Below are 23,959 nucleotides of genomic sequence, written 5' to 3'. Positions count from 1 at the left end.
TTAATTCTTATAAATTATAATATTTAATAATATTTAATAATATTTATGTATATAATAAATATTTTATAAAATAATTTATCCTATTATATATATTCTAAAGTAATTTAAAAAGTGAAATTATATAAATTTATATATAATATATATTATTTTTATACGTCTTAATATATTTTTATTTTTATTTTAAAAAGCAATAAATTTAATTAGACCTCGAAATCGTTTCTTAAGCACATTTTTTAAAACAAGTATTTATAGACAAATGGAGCAAATAGTGGAATAAGATAAAAATATTGGTAGAATAGAGATAAAGTAAATATATTGAAAATAGCGCCATTTTCCAAAATATCATAAATGAAACATTTAAAGAAAGAACAAAAAATAATGAGAAAAGTATAGAAACAGAATTAGAATTAACAGATAGCGCTATCTCTTGAATAGAAAAGACATCTTTAAAAACAAGATAAGATAGAGTAAGAATTGAAAATAAGCGTCACCTCATGAATACTTTCAGAAAGAATTTTTAATAATGCTAATTGTCAATTCTTACCCTATTTCTATTTTTCTTTCATTATATCTTTTATTATTTTTTTTTTTGTATATTTCATTTGTGGCATTTTGAAAATATTGTTGATTTCAATATTTTTATTTTATTTCTGCCCTTTCCCCATTATTTATTATTGTTTACAATTATTTTTTTTCTTTGTTTACAATTATTTATATTTTCAGTATACGATCACAGACAAAATATTAGATGCCAATTAAATAAACTTTTATTATTTTTTTTTCAAAATTGTATATTTTAATTTATAATAAATTAATAATAAAATTAATAATATTTTATATATTAAAAATTAATAATAATTTATAAAAAATTAATAAAATAAAATAATAAAAAATAATAGATATTACATTTGTAATGTATCTCTAGAACAATATAAAACATAATTATAGTTTGATATGATGCAAATATTTTAAATCGACAATAGATTTAAATAAATGAAAGTCTGAAAAAATAAAAAAAAATTTTGAAGTTTTCTGTCAAAAAATAATTATCAAAAATTTGTTTGTCGTTTTTCGTTTGCAACTTTATAAAGCATTCTTAAAACATACTAATATAAATATTAATTCTTCATAATTGTATCATAATATATTCATAATATAAAATAATAAGAACTTAATATCATATAATTTTAATGAAATGTTAATTTATAATGTATTTTTATAGTTCAAGATTTAGAGTGTATTTATAAAATACATATATTTTGATACTATATATATCTCATTATATTTCATTTACTTACTTTATATCAAGAGTTACAATTTGTTGTATAGATTAATATAATATAAAGAAAAAATTTTATCGATTTTCTTTCATCAATTCATTTTAGCAATTTCAACAATTCATTTTATTATTGATATTTAAGAAATTTTAATATTTTCAACATTTTCTAAAAAAAATATCGTTATTAAATGTTATATTTAATACAAGTTGCATTTTTTAAAATGGCGATGATATAATATAACTTAAGAATAATAATTTATATTTTTATATATTGTATATTATTTATAGATATATTGTATATTTTTATATTTTCATAAATATATTTTTAAAATTTAAAAAATTATTTATTTTTTATTTATTTTTTTATCAATTGATAGATTTTGATGAAATCTAAAAATATCGATTTTAGAAATTTATAATATCAAAAATGAATATTTAAACATAATCTAATGTTGATTTATTCTTTAAATATTTAGTTATTTTATTTCCGAACTATATAAGTATAGTAAAACTGCAGTTAACATATTACCATGTAAATAAATAATAGACCAATGAAAAGAAAGGACATACTCATTATTCTAATATATATACGAACAACATCTTACATTAAGATATGAGAAATAGTTCATGACATTACACTAAGCGAAGCTTTGTACTTGCATGTGTGACATTGTATATAATAAATAAGAAAATGTATTCACTTGAAGAAGGTAAGGATTTATGTTTATATTAATATGAAAAAATATAGCAAGATTATTAACATTAATAATGCAATATAGTAAACATAATAAACATTAAAATGCAATATAATATTCTATATCTATAATTTGAATATCTATAACATTTTTATTTAGATCAATATGATGATGAAGATGCAGAAGAAATTTCATCAAAACTTTGGCAGGAAGCATGCTGGATTGTTATTAATGCTTATTTTGATGAAAAAGGTCTTGTACGGCAACAACTTGATAGTTTTGATGAATTTATTGAAATGTCAGTTCAAAGAATTGTTGAAGATTCTCCACAAATTGATTTACAAGCAGAAGCACAACATACTTCAGGTGAAATAGAAAATCCAGTTAGACATTTATTAAAATTTGAACAAATTTATTTATCAAAACCTACACATTGGGAAAAAGATGGAGCTCCATCTCCTATGATGCCTAATGAGGCAAGACTTAGAAATTTAACTTATTCAGCACCATTATATGTAGATATAACTAAAACAATTGTAAAAGATGGAGAAGATCCTATTGAAACACAACATCAAAAAACATTTATAGGAAAAATTCCTATCATGTTAAGATCAAAATATTGTTTACTTGCTGGTTTATCTGATCGTGATTTAACAGAATTAAATGAATGTCCATTGGATCCTGGAGGTTATTTTATTATTAATGGATCAGAAAAAGTACTTATTGCACAAGAAAAAATGGCAACAAATACTGTTTATGTCTTTAGTATGAAAGATGGTAAATATGCATATAAATCAGAAATTCGATCTTGTTTAGAACATAGTTCACGACCTACATCTACATTATGGATTAATATGATGGCAAAAAGTGGAGCTAGTATTAAAAAATCTGCTATAGGTCAACGTATTATTGCAATTATTCCATATATTAAACAAGAAATTCCTATTATGATTGTATTTCGTGCACTTGGATTTGTAGCTGATCGTGATATTTTAGAACACATTATATATGATTTTGATGATCCTGAAATGATGGAAATGGTGAAACCTTCTTTAGATGAAGCATTTGTAATACAAGAACAAAATGTGGCTTTAAATTTTATTGGTACTAGAGGTGCAAGACCTGGAGTAACTAAAGAAAAACGTATTAAGTATGCCAGAGAAATTTTACAAAAAGAAATGCTTCCACATGTAGGAATAAGTGATTTTTGTGAAACTAAAAAAGCTTATTTTCTTGGTTATATGGTACATCGATTATTATCAGCCTCTTTAGGTCGAAGAGAATTAGATGATCGAGATCATTATGGAAATAAAAGATTAGATTTAGCTGGTCCATTACTAGCATTCTTATTTAGAGGATTATTTAAAAATCTAATGAAAGAAGTGAGATTGTATGCACAAAAATTCATTGATAGAGGAAAAGATTTTAATCTTGAACTTGCTATAAAAACTAAAATTATCACTGATGGTTTAAGATACTCACTTGCTACAGGTAATTGGGGTGATCAAAAAAAAGCACATCAAGCTAGAGCTGGTGTATCACAAGTATTAAATAGGTTAACATTTGCATCAACATTATCACATTTAAGAAGAGTAAATTCTCCAATTGGAAGAGATGGAAAATTAGCCAAACCACGTCAATTACATAATACATTATGGGGTATGTTATGTCCTGCAGAAACTCCTGAAGGTGCTGCTGTTGGTCTAGTAAAAAATTTGGCATTAATGGCATATATAAGTGTTGGATCTCAACCTTCACCAATTCTTGAATTCTTGGAGGAATGGTCTATGGAAAATTTAGAAGAAATTGCACCAAGTGCAATAGCTGATGCAACAAAAATATTTGTAAATGGTTGTTGGGTTGGAATTCATAGAGATCCAGATCAATTAATGGCTACTTTACGTAAATTAAGAAGACAAATGGATATTATTGTATCAGAAGTATCTATGATAAGAGATATTAGGGATCGTGAAATCAGAATATATACAGATGCTGGGAGAATTAGTAGGCCTTTATTAATTGTTGAAGGGCAAAATCTATTGTTGAAGAAAAGACATATTGATATGTTAAAGGAAAGAGATTATAATAATGATGGCTGGCAAGAATTAGTTGGTAGTGGAGTTGTTGAATACATTGATACTTTAGAAGAAGAAACTGTTATGATTGCAATGTCACCTGAAGATTTGAGACAAGAAAAAGAATATGCATATTGTACAACATATACACATTGTGAAATTCATCCAGCAATGATTTTGGGAGTATGTGCCTCAATTATTCCATTTCCTGATCATAATCAGAGTCCAAGAAATACCTATCAAAGTGCTATGGGTAAACAAGCTATGGGAGTATATATTACAAATTTTCATGTTCGAATGGATACTTTAGCACATGTATTATATTATCCTCATAAACCTTTGGTAACTACTAGATCTATGGAATATCTTAGATTTCGTGAATTACCTGCTGGAATTAACAGTATAGTTGCTATATTATGTTATACTGGTTATAATCAAGAAGATAGTGTTATTTTAAATGCTAGTGCTGTTGAAAGAGGTTTCTTTCGATCTGTATTTTATAGATCTTATAAAGATTCAGAATCTAAGAGAATTGGAGATCAAGAAGAACAATTTGAAAAACCTACACGACAAACTTGTCAAGGAATGCGCAATGCTATTTATGATAAATTAGATGATGATGGAATTATTGCTCCTGGAATTCGTGTATCTGGAGATGATGTAGTTATAGGTAAAACTATTACTCTTCCAGAAGCAGATGATGAGGTATATATTTTTATATAATAATTTTATTAAATCAATTTTATTTATGATATCTTCTTACATCTTAAAATAATTACAGTTGGATAGTACAACGAAACGTTTTACAAAACGAGATGCATCGACTTTCTTACGTAATAGTGAAACTGGTATAGTTGATCAAGTAATGTTGACATTGAATAGTGAAGGATATAAATTTTGTAAAATAAGAGTACGCAGCGTTCGTATTCCACAAATCGGTGATAAATTTGCTTCACGTCATGGACAAAAAGGTACTTGTGGAATTCAATATAGACAAGAGGATATGCCATTTTCATGTGAAGGTCTTACACCAGATATTATAATTAATCCTCATGCTATTCCATCACGTATGACTATTGGTCATTTAATTGAATGTATACAAGGAAAAGTATCTGCTAATAAAGGTATTTATGTTTTTATCTTTAATTACAACATAATATTAAAAATTTAATAAGTATATTTAATAAATTGATTATAATATGTTTCTATAGGTGAAATTGGTGATGCTACACCATTTAATGATGCTGTAAATGTACAGAAAATTTCTACACTTCTACAAGAATATGGTTATCAATTGAGAGGAAATGAAGTTATGTATAATGGTCATACAGGCCGCAAAATAAATGCTCAAGTTTTCTTAGGACCTACTTATTATCAACGTTTAAAGCATATGGTGGATGATAAAATTCATAGTAGAGCTCGAGGACCTGTACAAATTTTAGTTAGACAACCTATGGAAGGAAGAGCAAGGTAAATTATATATAATTTTTATTTTATATCTATCATCATTTATATATTCATATTTTTAATATATAATGTAATTATGTATTCATATTCATATATCTAATATATAAATTTAGAGATGGAGGTTTACGATTTGGTGAAATGGAACGCGATTGTCAAATTTCTCATGGAGCTGCACAATTTCTAAGAGAACGTTTATTTGAAGTCTCAGATCCATATCGGATACATATATGTAACTTTTGTGGTTTAATTGCAATAGCAAATTTAAGGAATAATACGTTTGAATGTAAAGGATGTAAAAACAAAACACAAATTTCTCAAATTAGATTACCATATGCAGCAAAATTACTTTTCCAAGAACTTATGGCTATGAATATTGCACCTAGATTAATGGTAGCATAATTATAATAATTCAAAGTATTTCTAATAATTACAAAATAATTATAAAACATATTTTATATTACCATTAGTTTTGTATTTTATTAAAATATTTAAAACCATATAATTTATTTGTTAGTTTAACATTTTATGTAAAATCTTTATATATATATATAAGTATAATTATAATCTTAAATATAAATCTTAATAAATAAAAATGTTATTCTTTATTTTTTTATATAGTACTAATATTTTTATCTAGAAATCTAGGCATGAATATATCACACTATGCTCTATGAAAAATACATTTCATTATATTTTCATTTATTCTAATTAACAAAACATAATAAATAATATTAAAAATTATTTTTGTATATTATTATTATTATGTATTGTTTCTATTAGATAGAATATAGTTTTGTAATTAAAATAAAAAATATAATTCCATTAGGATATTATTTTTTACATTTAAGTAGATTGTATAAGACATACATCTAAAATACAAAATTTTGCTCTGCATACTGGACAGGTACATTTAGAAGATAACCATGTTTCAGGTGCATTTTCATCTTGTCTTGATGCAAACCTATAATAATATAATTTTCATTAATATATTTGTATTATAAAATAAAAATTAAATATATTTATTATATATATTATATATTAACCATTTTGCCATACAGTCTATACACCACATTGGACGACAATAACATACCATACAATCTTCAAGATTTCCACTTCCTATACCACTACTACATTGTTTATTCAATTTTATATTTGATAAGGCTTGCATACATCCTATACATTGACCTAATTCCTTTAAATATTTTTATACAACAATAATTCATTCAATCACAAACGCAATATTAAATTTATAATAAATAAAATACCTCTGTATATTCATAATATGGATTTTCTTGTACTTGTTCTTTAAAATTATCAATAAATTTATCAAGTAAAGTTTTATGAAATGTAATATTCTGTAATATGATAATAGGACGAGATACTTTATCTTGAAGATTTTTAAAGTCAAATACATTCAATCTTATATCAAAAGGTTGTGATCCTGGTCTAGTAGGTTTTACCTGTATAATAATGAAGATTGATTATAATAAAATATAATAAAAAAATAAATCAAAATAGTTTTATTTTTATATGAAATTTTTTTTATAAAAACATAATTTATTATTATTAATTAATTTTTAATTAATATATTACATGCTATTGATATTTATGATATTTATAGAATGTTATATTTGTAATTAAAAATTTACTTCAATATTAATAAATTGAACTTCTCCTCTTGTCAAAGGTGACATTTCATGAGTATCACTTTTATTAACTATTAAAGCTGTATCATTTTGATGAGCAACCATTATTCTATAAGGTAAAACTTTAATTATCCAATTATCAGTGGCTATTATAGATGTTATACTATTTGTAGTAATTATTGTTTTATCTATTCTAAAATAAAATATTAATGATTTAGTCATTTTTCAAAAAAATATATTAAATAAATAAAATTCTAAGTTTAATATATAACCTTTGATATTCTACATTAATATCAGAAGCTACCGTAGTCCATGACATTCTGTTATTATTATTGTTGTTACAATAAATTGCAAGATTTTGTGCTATTGGATGTTTACTCCAATTATTTATTGACCATATTAAGATTTTATATAAAGTATATAAAGGCATCAATATAGAGCAAGTAACAAATATTGACCATAAATTGACATGATCTAATAATGCACTGACAACATCTACATGTCCAAACAAAACTAAACCAAAAGCATAACCTATTCAAAAAAAAAAATTTATTTCAATATAATACAGAAAATATTTAGCGTAAGAAAAAATAAATATATTTACCAAATGGGAGCATAGAATGTATAAATAATGTAATGATACTTCTTTTTATATGATATTGTACAAAAAATTCATTTTCACTACCTAACCAATTTGAAAATATATCTTTTATGGTTAAACCGGCTGATACAAATTCTGTAGGTGGATATATGATACATCCTGACATTAAAGTATAAAACAAAGTATAAAAAAAGAAAGCAGACATTTTTCACAAAAATATTTTTTCCAGTTATATATTTTTAGCTTTTTATCTAATTGTTGAAAGACTTTTACATAAATATATTTAATAATTAATGATTAAATACCTTATTTTATGAACAATATTTAAAGTGAAATAATAGGTTAGATACAATTATTATGATGGATTCTTATGAAAATTGTTATTTTCTAAAATAATTTTAATTTTTATAAATATTTTTTATAATATAAAAAATATTAAAGTATTTTACACTTTTTCTCCATAATATAATTTTTCAAAAAAATTATTTCTTTAAAATTATTTTTTATGAAATAAAACAAAAATAATATTTTTAAAATTAATACGTGAAAATCAGCCTATAATTAGTTCTATATTTTATATACAAATACATAGTCGATAGTTTATGACAATTCGTAAGTTATCTTTAAATGCTATTTGAAATAAGTGATTATTTATAATTATCTTTGCAATTATTAAATATTAATGATATGGAATTTAACATTAAAACAATATGATAAATATAATTTTTTTATTAGGCGTACGTATTAAATTTTTTCTATATATAAGTTCATTGTTTATATTTATATAAAAGCATTCTATTATATTTTTGTTTTTTATAATAAAAGATGTAAATGATGAATGAAAATTATATATTGCATATCAAAAAAATATTTGTTAGAATTTGAATTTTGTTAAAAAATATAATAATTATATTATATTATTAATTTTATATATTATTACTATTTTGTTTACTATTTATACTTAGTATTTTATTTAATGTTTATACTTAAAATATTTATATTATCAATTATTTTTGTAATCAATCAAAAATTTTTATAATCAATAATTTCAATTTTTTTATTTCAATTTTCTTATTAATTAAATTGATATTTTTTAGGTAAAAATCTATCTTTTTTAAAAATGAGAGCTATTTTACTGTTTTTAATTTTAATCCAAACAAGAGGAAAATCAATCCAGATATGTCCAAAATATTGTACATGTAAACCTGGTGCACAAGCTGAATGGTTACGTATTAAATGCAATAATGAATTACAGAATATTAGAGATATCAATATCGATAGTGTCAGTGTGGAATTAGTTCAATTGTAAGATTATTATAAATTGTTCTATATAATTAACTAATATTAAAATATAATTAATAATTTTTTTTATTATAATATATATTTAATATATTTCAGAGATTTAAGTAAAAATAATATTTATGTTATTGAAGCTAATATATTTAAAAATTTGACAAATTTAAAACGTTTGAATTTATCACGAAATGATATAACTTTTATTGGTGAAGATTGTTTTAATGGTCTTGAAAATTTAGAAAGGCTGTAAGAATATTAATATTAGTTATAATAGATTATTCATTATTGAATATATTTTATAAATGTATTTAATTGTTTTATTTAGGGATTTAAGTAAAAATCAAATTTCAACTATTGATACTTACACATTTAAGACATTATCAAATTTAAAAAGACTGTAAGTTCATAAGTTCATAAGTGTATAAAATATATTGATATAAATATATTAATGTATATTTTTATGTATGTTTTTTTATCTTATACATTATTTATTTGATTATTAGTGATTTATCGAACAACAACATAAGTACGATGAAACCATCATTATTTCATGATTTACTGGCTTTAGAACGCTTGTAAGTGAGTTTCTAATTTTAATTTTAATTTATTTTGTATGTGTGTATTTATTTTTTTGATTATAAATATATATATTTATATATTATATGTATATGATTAGAATTATATTTAAAAGATAATATTGATTTTTAAAATATTATAGGAAATTGAATGAAAATAGATTGACAACTTTAATGGAAGGTACTTTTTATAACCTAAAGTTCTTGAAACAGTTGTAAGTAAGTTATTTGGTATAATAAATATATAAAATAAAGTTATTCAAATTTTAAATTTTGTTTTTTAGAGATTTGTCTAATAATCCATGGAGATGTGATTGTGAATTGTACTGGTTTAGTAATTGGATTTATAATAGTTCTATAAAATTAAGGTAAATTATTTATAAATCTGAAATAAAAATTTTTTTTATAATTTCTAATAGATTTTTAAATATTTCAGTCCTGCTCCAAAATGTGCATCACCTTTAAATGTCAAAGGTGAATTTGTGAAGGAATTAAAGTATTCAGAAAATATTCAGTGTCAATGGTTACCACCTACAATTGAACTTCGACCAGTTCATAATCAAGTAGTATTTGCTGGAGATTCTATAACTTTAAAATGTAGAGCACCTAGCATAACAGAAGACAAAAATGCAAAATTAAGTTGGTTATGGTATCCTAACACTACTTCTGAAATCATAGATTTAAATTCATTTTTAGATCCACAAAAAAGTTTATCTAATATTAAAATTGATAATAGATATCTTACAGATAGTGGTATTGTAGACAGGTATTTTAATATTTCATATAATGTACAAGTTTTAAAAAAAAACTTATACATATAATATAACATTAATAATATTATCATTTTTATAGTTCACTTAGTATTGTTCCAGTTAAAGAAGAACATAATGGTCAATGGAATTGTTTATTAGTTTCTACAAATGGTAATAGATCAAAAACAATTAGTGTAATTGTTATTTCTGAAGAAACCCGTTATTGTCCTTTAATAGGTAAGATAAATTATACATTTGAAATTTTAATGTAATAATATCATAAATAATTATATTACAGTAACTAAAAATAATAAAGGTATGTACACATGGCCAAAAACTGTAGTAGGATGGAAGGCAGAATTGCCATGTGAAGGAAATCATTTATCAGGTTTAATGCAAATGTCTTTAAAAGCTTCTTATCAATGTAATATTACTGGATATTGGGAAAATCTAAACACAGAATTATGTCCTTACATATCACATATAACAAAAAGCTTAGAACAGTTTTCTAAAGTTAATCTTTCACTTACGAAAATCAATTTATTAGAAACAGCAAAGAAATTCAAAAATTATACAGGAAATGCTATAAAAATAACTGATCCTATTGAAATAAATTTTATAACTCAAACTATAGAAAATTATTTAAATTTTATAATTGAAGAAAAAGAACTTGGTTCCATGTTAATTGATATTATTAGTACTTTAATTAATGTACCAAAGAATATTTTAAGAAAAGCTGAAATTTCTTTTAAATCTTGTACACGGATAATAAAAGCTGTTGAAAAAATTATAGAATTTACTCCATCTATACAATTTTATAAAAAAAATATGGCATTAGAAGAATTTAGAGTTAAACGTGATAGTTTCACAGGATTGATATGTACGTGGTATTCCAATAATAATCCAGAAATACGATTTTTACAATGTACAACAAACAATAGAACATCTCCTATTAATATAAAAGATAGAGTAATTGAAGCATCAATACATTTACCTGCATCTTTATTACATTATTCACATGAAATTGTTGCTTATCAATTAATGATTTCCGTATATAGCAATAACAGATTGTTTCCTAAAATAAATAACAATGATAATATGGATATTGCATCTTGTGTCATTGGAAGCAAATTATGTATGTATAATTAAAAATTTTAAATATAAGATATTTTTATTGAAAAATAAAATAATATGTAATTTCAAATTTATTTTTAGATGGAATGTCAGTACAAAATTTAACTGAGCCTGTATATATTATGCTTAAAGTACCTTTGTATTATTATGCTGGAAAAAAATTATTACCTGTAGTTTGGGATGAAACATTAAATAAATCAGGTGGTTGGACGAGTGATGGTTGTCATTTAAGAAACGTATTAAACAATTTAATAGTATTTCATTGCAATAGATTAGGATATTATGGTCTTTTACAAGATACATCTTCATTTGATTATGATGATAACAGGTATATATTTAATAAATTTATATTAAAAATATTATATATAAATTAATTTTTAATTTTTTTCTTTTTTTTTTTTAGCATAAATGGAGCAAAATTTAGATATTCAAATCCTGCAATATATATTGGTAGCATTGCAACAATAACATGTTTAATTTTTATGTCTGTTACATATATTATTTGTTACACATCAATTACTATGCCTAAAAAGGCAAAACATTGTGTTATTAATACTTGGTTTGCTATGGCATTATTATCATTTTTTTATAGTATTGGTATTTATCAAACAGAAAATATACCAATTTGTCAAGGTGTTGGTCTTATTCTGCATTACTTATCTTTGTGTTCTTTATTATGGATGGCAGTATTTGCAAGGTAATTTTTCTTTTTTTTTTTTTTTTTTTAACAGTTTAAAAATGAATATTAAAATACTGATTTATTTATAGCAATATGTATAAAAAATTATCTAAATCAGATCTCGAAGATATTCCAGATAATGAACTTCAAGATCAACCAATCCCAAAGCCATTATTAGGACTTTATTTAGTTGGTTGGGGTATAGCTATGATCATTTGTGGTATATCTGGTGCAATAAATTTACGAGAATATGCTGGATATTCTTATTGCTTTCTCACATCTGGACCTGCACTTGTTGCTCTCTTTGTTCCAGCTGGAATTCTAATTATGTATTTAATTATTTTTCATTTACTTATTAAATGCTCAATACAGAATGTTGATATGAATGCTCAGTTATCTGAAGGTACACAAGCTACAGAAAATATGGATTTAGAATTATTGGAACCGAATACAAATATTTCTGTGGATAGAAATAGTGCACATAGTGCACAAACTGTTTTATCTGATATTGAAGATTCAGAACATTCTCAAATAACTCAATTAAAAGGTCAAATTATTACATTAATTTTATATTTAATATCATGGATTACTGCAGCAGCAGCTATAACAAAACCATTAAATGCATATATTTCATTTGATGAGACTATATTTGCTACATTATATTCATTTTTTTCTAGTTCACTTGGTATTTTTATCCTTTTTTTTTATGGAATTGCACGAAATGATGTTCGATCACAATGGTTAAAAATGGGTTGTTGGTTTCAAAAACGAAAAAATCGATGTTGTCGAACAAGAAGTATTTCTGATGCGAATCCTGTAATAGCACCACAGTCTTTAGTACAAAATTTAGTACCCCCAATATCTAATTCTCAAGCTACCCAAGTTACATCTGATTCAAATTCCATTAGTTCATCCAGATATACCAATAGATCGCAAACTTATAATGCGTTTAAAATTACAGATATTATAACAAATCAAGAAATCTCACCTGTTAATAGAAAAATGACAAATGTAAACTTAGTTGTATTACATCGACAACAATATAGGTCTGATAATTCTGTTACAACATATATTGAACCAACTTGTGTTGAAATGTTTTATAATCCTCATCAAAGTGGAGTTGCTAGAAAATTCTTCAGAAAACAACGTCGTCATACAAAAAATAATAATCTCGGTCCTCGGAAACAAGGTGATGGAGGTGCTATAAGTGATGCTGGTAGTTGTATTTCTGTTCCACGATCTACTACGAAATTAGAAAGTAATATAGATCAAACTATTTTAAGTAGCAGTGCAAAAGTAAATAATACAAATATCCATGTTGAATTAAATCCAATAAATGATATTAAAAATGTTAATATGCTCTCAGACAGCGGTGGTAGTGTTTCAGAGGAAAAAAATGTTCCAGTACGATTTGTTATTGGTCAAGAAAGTCTTTTTCGAAATGTAAGAAAAGTTAATAATAATTGTAGATTACATGATTCTATAAACAAAATGTCAAATTCTGCAAGAAACAATTGCCAAAAAGAATTACTAAATATAACTTTACATGATTCAGATATAGATATTAAAACTGATGAAGAAAAACACTTACAAAGTGTTTCACAACAATGCAGTTTAGAATATAGTTCTGAAATCGAATCACAAATGATTAGTGAAAAAAGTGATCATAATGTGTCAGAAATTTATGAAACTGTAGAAACTGTTACAGAAGCAAAATTTTTAAAAAAAGATTGTCAAAGTATGAATGAATTTTATGAATTAGAAGAACGACAATCTAATGTTACTTTAAAATGGTTGACTCATTCTAATAGCATGCATTGCCTTCCAATAGATACTGCAAAACCATTAAGAAATAATTATTGTAATTCATTAAATGACATTACATCTCTCACCAGTTTAAAAAAATGTGAATATTTAAAATCATTTACAGACCTACAAAATATTACAAGCTCAAATTTATGTGATAAAAGATCCCTATCTCAAAAATCATTTAATAAATCAGAATTATCTTTCTTTAAAATAAATAGTGTAACAAAAGATAATTTAATACCAACTACAACATATATAACTCCTGAAATAAGTTTTGAATGTGCCTCTAATACATGCACTGATGAATATAAATCTAAACAAAAACTTGTCAATTCTATGATTGATATGAGATCTCTTATGCATAGTTCTTGTAATATTATAAGAAATTTAGATATAAAAAATGAAGTAGAGAGTTTAAACAAACAACAAAATATACAGAATATTGAAACCAATAAAACACATTTAAATAATCCAAATACTTATCTACAAATAGTCAAAAAAGAAACAAGTGTTTAATCTAGTTTTGCTTATATAAAACACATAATATATCAGTATAGAGATTTTATCTAAAAGAATAAAATAATTTTTCTTTCTTTGACAATATTTACATTTTTATAATATTAAAATATTAATAAAATTAAAAATAGTTATTTTATTTTAATTTTTTTTTTTTTTTTTTTTACTAATTTATCTATAAAATACAATTCCTATACAATATAGGAATATATATAATATATATATATTATACTTTTTTATAAAAATATTTTTAAAACATTTTTATTCATGTATATGAAACATTAAACTATTTGTTAGATATGTATTTATTCAAGAAAATTGTATATAATTAATACAAACAAATCCCATATTTTTATGAATTCTACATGATTTATTTCTTTGCTTTGTATATAAATTGTTTTGTAAAAAGAGTGCTCAAGAATTATATACTTATAACTAAAAATATATCTTTACTGAGATTTGCTTCCTTTATAAATTTTTTAGATTTAAGAATATTTTAATTAACTTAATTGAATTTTTTACCAATGATTTTTTGTACAATAAATTTTCACATATTATGATTTTTATAATTATATGTGCAATGTATAAATATGCTCTATATAAGACTGAATATTTTATTAAATAAAATTAAAGTATATCAAATTTGTTATTATCATCTGCTTTTACATGTCTAAAATAAGTTTATGCAATATTTGAAAAGATATAAATAATTATCATATATATTTAATATTTTCAATATTTAAAATAATATTAAAAAATAAAGACATGAGCACCTGTGTTGCATACATACACAAAGTTGTGTAATATATAAGAATATTACTTTTATATAAAATTTATATATGTAATGTCTTTCTTATATTTGGAAAATATATTTAAATGTTTAAAAAATATAGTGTTATATCTTAATTTATATTCTTGTAACTCATTATTATTAAATGATATTATACTTGAAAATAACAAAAAAAAATTTATTATATAAGTCAAAATTATTGCATTGAATTATATTTTAAATTAAATTAAAAGATAATAGTTTACAGAGCTTTTTTATATTACTTTAACCATTCTTTAGGATTTCTCAATACATTAACAAGTTCTGCTTCTTTTGAATCAGGTTCTGGTTCATGCATATAATGCCATTTTGCTGACAAAGGCAAAGACATTAATATACTTTCATATCGTGCTCCAGGTGTATATAAACCAAATTTTGTACCACGATCATATATTAAATTAAATTCAACATATCTTCCTCTACGTAATAATTGCCATTGCCTTTCAGCATGTCCATATCTATCATTTTTATGTTTTTCAACTAATGGAATGTAAGAAGGAATTACAGCTTCTGCACAAGATTTTACAAATTGAAATGCTTCTTCTTGGCTAGGTGTATCAATATCATCAAAAAAGATACCACCTACTCCTCTACGTTCTCCTCTATGTGTAATAAAAAAATAATCATCACACCATTTTTTATATTTTGGATAAAACGAAAGATCATGTTTATCACATGCAATTTTTAAAGTCTTATGAAATTGTTTTATATCATCTTCATTTAAATAATAAGGTGTAAGATCAGTACCACCTCCAAACCACCATTGGATTGAACCATCTGAATTTTCTACTTCAAAGTAACGATAGTTAAAATGTATTGTTGGAATCATAGGATTACGAGGATGAATTACAGCACTTACACCAGCTGCAAAAAATGGTACAGATCCTTCTTGCATATTTTTTCCACGTGCTCTCATTTGCTGTACTGCACCTGGTGGTAATGTACCAGTAACAACAGATACATTTACACCAGCCTTTTCAAAAATAACTCCATCTTGTAAAACACAAGTAATTCCTCCGCCACCTTCCTTTCTAATCCATCTATCAACTTTAAAACGATGATTTGGATCTTCTAAAGACTCCAGAGCTTTACAAAAATCTGCTTGAGTTGTCATTACTAATAATTCCATTTTTTTTCTCATATCCTGTCTTTTTCTTAATTCTTTAACATCAGTAATAGGTTGTGCCATAAATCTTTTTATATCTAACTCATTTTGGGCTGCTAATACTGTAATTCCTGAAGTACTATAAACTATGATACTTGTGAATATCCCAATCCCAATATAGTTTATATTTTTAATTTTATGTTGAACTGTATATGAATATTTATGAAAAAAATGACGTAAAGAAACCCAATTTCTTAATAATGTACGGGGTACCATAGTTACCTGTAATTAATATTTTATTTTATTTGTAATATTCTTATATAATCTTTGCTTTGTATATAAATTGTATATAAATGTGTATAAGTTGTATATAATCTTACAATAGTTTTATAATATTAAACTCACATATAATATTAAACTAATTAATATTAAATTATTTTTAATTTTTATATTAATAATTAATAATTAAAAACTTTTATTTTCAAATAAAAATATTATCTTTAAAAATATTATCATTGAAATGAATTGCAAATTTTATGGTATAGCGCATAAACGAATTTATTTTTAAATAAATTTGAAATCATTAAAATAAAATTCTATTTTATTATTACTATTTTTATTAAAGTATCACAATTATTTTTTTATAAAATATTATAATAATATTATATATTTACTTTGAAAAACTTTTAAGTTTGAAGAAAAACACGTGCGTCTTATAGAATTGTAAAAGTTATTGTAGTACATAAAACTAAACAATTAATTATTTTCTTGAATAATTCATTATAACTTATATTATTACAAATTATTTTAAAATAATTTTGAAATAAAATAAATATTTCTAAATAATAAATGCAATAAAACAAAGAAAAATGTATCTGTTAGAGGTTAATTGGTTATAAAAAATTAATACTTAATATATATACATAATTTGTAATTATATTATTCTTTTAATAAAATGTGGTCTAAAAAACAATTTAATCAATTTTTTAAATATTCTCAATTTTTTACGCGGATTTTGGTATGTTATATGTATATAATACAAAAAATATTTATTTTTATTATATTTATTGTTTTTTTTAATTTTAATTAATTTTAATTAATAAAATTATATATTTATACATTTTTTTTGCAGTTAAAAAAACAATCAACACAATATAATGTAGATACTATGTTGCATATTCCAGAACCTGAATATGATGTAGATTATATATGCAATCCATCTAATCGAGATATTATTTATAATAATATATTAGCAAGGAAAAATAATTTTGGAAATATTGACAAAGTTCTTGAACTTTCAAAAAAACCAGAATTAAAGGAATTATTCCTAAATGAATTAAATAAAATACCAAATCAAATAGATCCAATAGTATTATCCTATGGTACAGAACCAAAAATTTTAAAAGAATGTGGACACAAACCAGAATTTGACTTTAAACCACAAGAATTTTCAACATTAGTTACAAAATTAAAAGCATTCAAAAGTGATATTTTGAAACCCTTAATAGGACAACGTGGTTACTTATTTTTAGGAGATTTAGCAGAATTAGAAGAAGCATTGATTTATTATACAATCAAAAAATTAATGAAATATGATTTTAAACTTGTTTCTGTTCCTGACATTATTCCTACTGAAATAATAAAAAGATGTGGATTAATATTAGATAATAAAAGAGATCTTATATATAATTTAAGTCCATTTTATGGAGATTACAGTTTATCTGGAACAGCAGAAATGTCTTTAGCTTATAAAATAATGAATACCATATTTGATTCTGAAGATTTACCATTAAAAATGGCTGCTGTAAGCAGGTGTTTTAGAGCAGAAGTATCTAATCTTCATCAAGAGAGAGGTTTATATAGGTAATATCATATTAGATATTTGTCAATATAATTACATATAACATAATAATTATTTTGAAATTATTAATTTAATTTCAAAATAATTAATTTAATTAAGTCTGTATTTTATGTTTATATAATGCACAATTTTACATATATATATATATATGTATTAAGGGTTCATCAGTTTACAAAAGTTGAAATGTTTGTATGTTCAAAACATGAGGAATCTGCAAATCAATTTCAAGAACTTCAAAATATTCAAGAAAATTTATTTTCTTCTTTAAATTTACATTTTCGAATAATTAATATGCCATCTCATGATTTAGGACCTCCAGCATATAGGTAAATAATATTATTATACATAAAATTGTTTACATTTTAAATATTCTAACATATCAACTTATTATAAATTTATATATTTAGAAAAGTAGATATAGAAGGCTGGATGCCTGGAAAACAAATGTATGGAGAATTATCTAGTTGTAGTAATTGTACAGATTATCAGTCACGAAGACTTGGTATAAAATATAAAACAAAGAATGGAAAAATTTTACATGTTCATACTTTAAATGGAACTGCATGTGCTATACCTCGTATGTTAATTGCACTATGTGAATCATATCAAACAAAACATGGCCGTATTACAGTTCCAAACATTTTAGCACCTTACATGACAGAAAAAACACTTATTAAAAAACAAAAAATTGCAGATACAAAACTTCATAAATTTAAGATGTTTAATCTATAAATCTATAAATATATCAGTATTTATATAATAAACGTTTAATTTTTTCTAACGTTTAAATAAAAATAATTGAAATAATAATTTTATTATTATTTTATGAAAATATATGTTTATGAGAAAAAAAGTAGTAGATTCTAGTAGAATACAAATATTAATATTTGAAAAATAATATTTTTTATTATGATATTTTAATTTTATAGCTACATGCGAAGATATATATTTAGATTAGTAAATATTAGTATATACTTTATCATGCATGTATGTATATATTATATAAATTATAATATTAAATATTATAATATATAATATTAATATATAATATTACATAAATCATTATATAATATAATATTTAATATTACAATAATTTATATAATTAAATATTTATTTTGTATTATTTAAACTGAAATTTTAATTTATAAAATAAGAATAAAATTGAAGAAAATAAAATTTTTACTTTTAATTATATATAAATGTTGAAAATTATTTTATTCTTTTGATTTTCTTTTCAAAGTCAATTAATTTTAAATATATTTTACAATTTCAAATTATTTTATGTATTATATAATTATACATTTCAAATATTTATAACATTATAAATTACTATTATATAGGAAATTAAATAGGATTTATAGAAAATTCAAATATTAAACACCACCTGACAATATATTTTCTAAAAACTAGTACAATATTATCATACAAAGAATGTGGGTTTGAAAATTATACGTACACAGGGGTAAAGATCTTTTCTTCATTAACTTGTTATTCTGTATATATTTTGTAGCGGTGTTATAAAAATGTAACACAAAATATTTTTTCTTAAAGTAATACAATTTAAAGACACTGTCAATTTACAATCTCCTTTGCTAATTAGATGATAATGTTTTTTATTCATTAATGATTAAAAAACTGTATATACTTGTCTTGATATAATGTGTCTCAGAATGATACAAACTTTATTTTTTCAAAATTTTCATTTATCAGTGCAATCCAATTTCAGTTCATATTTTGATCCATTTTAAAAATTTTGGATAAAATCCAAATATATATATATATATTTTTTTTTTTTTTTTGATAATGAAGTTTATATTATTCTAAAATAATATAAATAATAATATAATAATAAAAATAGTATAATGTTAAAAATAAAACTGTAAAATATTGATTAAACATACTTTTGTGTTTTTAATCTTCTTCTTCTCCTGATTCAGATTCTTCTTCTGCATTTTGTAACCACTCAACGAATTTTTTCATTTGATCTAAAAACATCATTTTTCCTTTAACAGAATGGCCTTCCTTATACCATTTCAAAATTACTTCTTCCGATATTACATCCGCTAAAATAAAAAACATTAGATAAAAAAATGAAACAAATAGAAATCATTTATCTATTATATGTTTAATATTACACAAACATACTTTTATAAAATAGTAAAACAATTTTTTGGAAGACTTTCATAAAGTTCATATTCTCATAACAAAATTCCTGGACTTTGAGAATAAGCGCATGCTCAGATCTGGCAGTGGTTGTAAAAGCATCAAACAGTGGAGTGTATACTTTTAAATGTTTCAGTGCTTGGTCAGCCACTAATTCTTCTTTTTTATTCCATTCAGCTTGACCCATAACTACAAGCCAAATCTAAAAATTTTTATTGTAATATTGTAACGTAATATAATATAATGTATTATAATATAATAATAGTAGCCATAAAAGAATAATTACCAGGCCAATAACTTCATGTTCAGGAATACCACTTTTTTGTGCCATTTCTTTGAGATCAAGTATAATATCTTTTAAAGGACGATTATCAGCCAAATCATCCAATAATAGTTGTTGCAAGTCTCGTTTTGCTTCTTGACTTGCTTGAGCTTTATGTAATTTTACAATGTCTGCAAGACCAACAGCTTCAAATACAGATCGAAAATACTCTTCGGTTCGTTTATTAGGCGGCACAAATTCCATTAACCTATTGATTAGTATTGAAAAAAAAAAAAATAAATAAATAAAAAAAATAAAAAAAAATAAAAAAAATAAAAATAAAAAAAATAAGAATAAAACAAAAAATCAATAGATATAAAAGAGTATAGATATAACAATAGATTTTAGAATATGAAATTTTCTCATACCTTCCTTCAATATTGCCTTTTTTCAATGCAGTCATTAAACTTGATAGACCTTTTTCCTGTCTCCAAGTGACAAAAACTTCTAATAGAAAGTCTAATGCTAAGTTGTCTTTAACCAGATGTTCATTAATTAAAACTGATAAAACAGTAGGTGGAACAGAACCATTGGATATCCATAGAGCTGTCATTCTAGCTAATTTTATTCTTTCTTTAGGAGTAAAACCTTTCATAAAAACCAATACTTTTTTCATTTCTTCTTCAAACATTTTTTCCAGATATTTATAACGTCTCATAAGTTTAATAAAAACCTATAAATAATTATTTTCAAAATATTAAATATTTTATTATTATATATTATATCATATGAATGAAAGTCTTATAGAAAAATACTTTTTTTAAATATATGTAGAATAGAATATATTACTTGTTCAAAATTTCGCATAGATTCCATATCTTCTGGTTGTTCAAAAACACAAGCAGTAGTTTTAACTGGTTTATCACCATCTTGAGCAATAGAACCGCCTGGAACCAAAAGTCCACCAGCTATTAAGATGTCAAATAAGTCCTCCCCATATCGGCGGTAATCTAATTTAGAGCCAGCTGCGTCCAAGTACTTTGAAATTGCATCTAAGTCGTTACCAGCCTTTTCCAAACCAAGTAAAATCGCATCTCGAAATCCCATTGGGTCATATTTTTCTTTTTCATCTAAAATATTATTTTTGTAATTTTCATTACATATCATCTAAATTATAATAATTTTATTTACATAATAATTATAATAATTATATTTTTAAAAACATACCTCTTTTTCTGGTCTTTATGCGTTGACCTGATAATATTGGTTTTTCTATTTTTTGACTCATACAATACCTTTCTGAAAGAATAGAAATTTTAATAAATATGTTTTAAAACTTTTCAATTTTTTAAATTAAAAAAAGTTAATATATTTATAATATTGTTTGCTTTATGTTAAACATATTTAAACATGTTAACATAGATTTTAAAAATTATTATAATTGTTTTAAATAAAATTGCTCTTATATTTATTAAAAATATTTATATTGTAAGATATAAATTTAATAAGGTTAAAAAAGAAACTATAATGCAACCATAATGAGCTGGCATTTGACTTTAAATCTGTTGGCACTTCTTTGACAAATGGCGACTTTCATTAAATATATTCTATTACGTCAAGATTCTTACTTATAAATTTACTTTATAGAATTATTAGCATTCTTAAATATATGTTAAAAAATATATATTTTAAATAATTTATCATTTCTAAAATTAAGGTCATACAATGAAACCGCGATGGCTGAAATTTATAAAAAAGTTGAACCTTTTATAAAGATCAGGTTATCTTATAAATGAACAACTATTATTTAAGTTTTTTAAAAACTTTTACTTCTTAACTTACTTAGATGCACGTCCAACTGTAGAACTACCCCTTTTCAGGTGTATAAGGGCGATACGAAATATCTCAAAGAGGATTTTGAGCACTTGAGATCAGCGAAACCGAAGAGAATCAACTTGAAGAGAAGCCACAATTGACAAGGAATAGATAGGATACTCGAATTTGCATTTCGCAAAGCGTTTTTAACGCCATCTAAACAATTCAAAATACAGTATTAAAACTAAAATTTGACATCTATTAAGAAAAAGAATATAACGACATCTATTTTAAGAAATGGTATATTTATTAAGAATAGCGGTATACATGTCAATATTATTTAATTTAATATATGTGTTCATATTGTTTAATATATTTAAAATAAATAAATAAATATATGTATATATTTAATAAAGCATTAACATATTTTTATTCTTGTTTATAAGTTTTTCAAGTGTATTTGTTTAATATAAACTAAAATAGAATAAAATTATATCGACAAAAAAGTTTTATAAATTTTTTTCTCTAAATAATAATATTATAAATAATGTACTAAATAAATTAAATATTAATATTAGAATACAAATAATATTATAAATAAATAATAAAATAAATTATGCAAAATATTTATATTTATGGAAAATTAGAACTATTTCTAACTTTCGTAATAAAAGCTAATTTCTAATAAAATTTGTTCTTCACTTATAACATAAATATAAATTATTTTTTATTACTTTTTACTCGAATCTAATTATATATATATATTATTATTAGACATTATATATGTAAAATAATATGCATACATGAATTAGAAATATTGAAAAATATACAAGAAAAGTATAAAAAAATTATATTAAAAAAATAAAAATATATACAAAAAAAAGAAAAGAATAAATAAAAAACAATAATATGTGAATTCTTTCTCCAAAAAATTTAAAAATAAAATATTGAAAATACTTTATAATCTATCCAATAAAATATTTTTATGATGTAAATGAAAACAAGCAGCTTTATAATTCTGAGATATAAGTACGTAATTTTCTTAACATTAATTTATTTATGTAATTATTGTTTATTAATGTAAATATTCTTTCTTATTTATGACAAAAATTCATAAATAAAATCTACTTATTAAAAATAAATAATCTATTATAACAATTAGATTAGTAAATAATATTGTATTGGATTATTTAATAAATATTATTAATATCAACTGAATGTTGTGTAATCGATTTGAATAATTTTCATCTTAATAATTCAATGATGCTCTATTTGAAGATATGATTGTATTAATAATTTTCCAGCTAAAATTGCAAAATATATATTTTAATTTATTTATATTTAATCGAATAGAACAAATTCTAATTATATTGTGAAATTTTTACACAAAACGAGATAAT

At 22.7% G+C, this 23,959-nt stretch overlaps 6 protein-coding genes across 15 annotated transcripts; 3 read left to right on the top strand and 3 right to left on the bottom strand.

The window, feature by feature from the left end:
* Positions 1–1,858: 1,858 nt before the first annotated feature.
* LOC122715699 (DNA-directed RNA polymerase II subunit RPB2) lies at positions 1,859–6,025 on the top strand. The gene is made up of 5 exons (XM_043938078.1): positions 1,859–1,989; positions 2,134–4,754; positions 4,831–5,173; positions 5,261–5,519; positions 5,630–6,025. Exons 1-5 carry the CDS (start codon positions 1,971–1,973, stop codon positions 5,913–5,915), a joined length of 3,528 nt encoding a protein of 1,175 aa, XP_043794013.1. The 5' UTR covers positions 1,859–1,970; the 3' UTR covers positions 5,916–6,025.
* Positions 6,026–6,141: 116 nt separating this feature from the next.
* On the bottom strand, positions 6,142–8,062 carry LOC122715700 (E3 ubiquitin-protein ligase TM129). Of its 2 annotated transcripts, none has more exons than XM_043938080.1 (6): positions 7,767–8,062; positions 7,435–7,693; positions 7,166–7,355; positions 6,782–6,976; positions 6,607–6,708; positions 6,142–6,477 (listed from the first exon to the last, which is right to left on the bottom strand). In XM_043938080.1, the coding sequence occupies exons 1-6, from the start codon at positions 7,966–7,968 to the stop codon at positions 6,457–6,459; spliced, it is 969 nt and encodes a 322-aa protein (XP_043794015.1). In that variant the 5' UTR covers positions 7,969–8,062; the 3' UTR covers positions 6,142–6,456. The 2 variants fall into 2 exon arrangements, with proteins under 2 accessions (XP_043794015.1, XP_043794014.1); XM_043938079.1 differs by having other exon boundaries at positions 6,144–6,477; positions 6,560–6,708.
* LOC122715698 (adhesion G protein-coupled receptor A3) lies at positions 7,692–14,547 on the top strand. 8 transcript variants are annotated; one of them, XM_043938076.1, is made up of 15 exons: positions 8,368–8,500; positions 8,861–9,068; positions 9,162–9,305; positions 9,385–9,456; positions 9,563–9,634; positions 9,778–9,849; positions 9,919–10,002; positions 10,071–10,400; positions 10,487–10,623; positions 10,685–11,521; positions 11,602–11,848; positions 11,924–12,217; positions 12,289–13,495; positions 13,566–13,642; positions 13,755–13,918. In XM_043938076.1, the coding sequence occupies exons 1-15, from the start codon at positions 8,446–8,448 to the stop codon at positions 13,765–13,767; spliced, it is 3,849 nt and encodes a 1,282-aa protein (XP_043794011.1). In that variant the 5' UTR covers positions 8,368–8,445; the 3' UTR covers positions 13,768–13,918. The 8 variants fall into 8 exon arrangements, with proteins under 8 accessions (XP_043794005.1, XP_043794011.1, XP_043794012.1 ...); XM_043938077.1 differs by having other exon boundaries at positions 12,289–13,457; positions 13,755–13,886; XM_043938071.1 differs by having other exon boundaries at positions 12,289–13,457; positions 13,566–14,547.
* A 963-nt stretch (positions 14,548–15,510) lies between these two features.
* On the bottom strand, positions 15,511–17,301 carry LOC122715645 (oxygen-dependent coproporphyrinogen-III oxidase). 2 transcript variants are annotated; one of them, XM_043937986.1, is made up of 2 exons: positions 17,133–17,301; positions 15,511–16,740 (listed from the first exon to the last, which is right to left on the bottom strand). In XM_043937986.1, exon 2 carries the CDS (start codon positions 16,732–16,734, stop codon positions 15,574–15,576), a length of 1,161 nt encoding a protein of 386 aa, XP_043793921.1. In that variant the 5' UTR covers positions 16,735–16,740; positions 17,133–17,301; the 3' UTR covers positions 15,511–15,573. The 2 variants fall into 2 exon arrangements, with proteins under 2 accessions (XP_043793921.1, XP_043793922.1); XM_043937987.1 differs by lacking the exon at positions 17,133–17,301 and adding an exon at positions 16,864–16,914.
* Positions 17,302–17,413: 112 nt separating this feature from the next.
* LOC122715650 (serine--tRNA ligase, mitochondrial) lies at positions 17,414–19,106 on the top strand. The gene is made up of 4 exons (XM_043937993.1): positions 17,414–17,476; positions 17,591–18,321; positions 18,478–18,645; positions 18,727–19,106. Exons 1-4 carry the CDS (start codon positions 17,414–17,416, stop codon positions 19,049–19,051), a joined length of 1,287 nt encoding a protein of 428 aa, XP_043793928.1. The 3' UTR covers positions 19,052–19,106.
* A 586-nt stretch (positions 19,107–19,692) lies between these two features.
* On the bottom strand, positions 19,693–22,718 carry LOC122715612 (protein krasavietz). Its single transcript, XM_043937918.1, has 8 exons — positions 22,587–22,718; positions 21,972–22,043; positions 21,594–21,874; positions 21,173–21,477; positions 20,769–21,012; positions 20,465–20,684; positions 20,221–20,382; positions 19,693–20,139 (listed from the first exon to the last, which is right to left on the bottom strand). Exons 2-7 carry the CDS (start codon positions 22,030–22,032, stop codon positions 20,231–20,233), a joined length of 1,263 nt encoding a protein of 420 aa, XP_043793853.1. The 5' UTR covers positions 22,033–22,043; positions 22,587–22,718; the 3' UTR covers positions 19,693–20,139; positions 20,221–20,230.
* Between the last annotated feature and the right edge of the window lie 1,241 nt (positions 22,719–23,959).

Source organism: Apis laboriosa, unplaced genomic scaffold (genome assembly GCF_014066325.1).
Source record: "Apis laboriosa isolate Shangri-la unplaced genomic scaffold, ASM1406632v1 scaffold39_cov144, whole genome shotgun sequence".
Taxonomy (NCBI): Eukaryota; Metazoa; Arthropoda; class Insecta; order Hymenoptera; family Apidae; genus Apis; species Apis laboriosa.
This window is presented reverse-complemented; position numbering and strand designations above follow the sequence as displayed.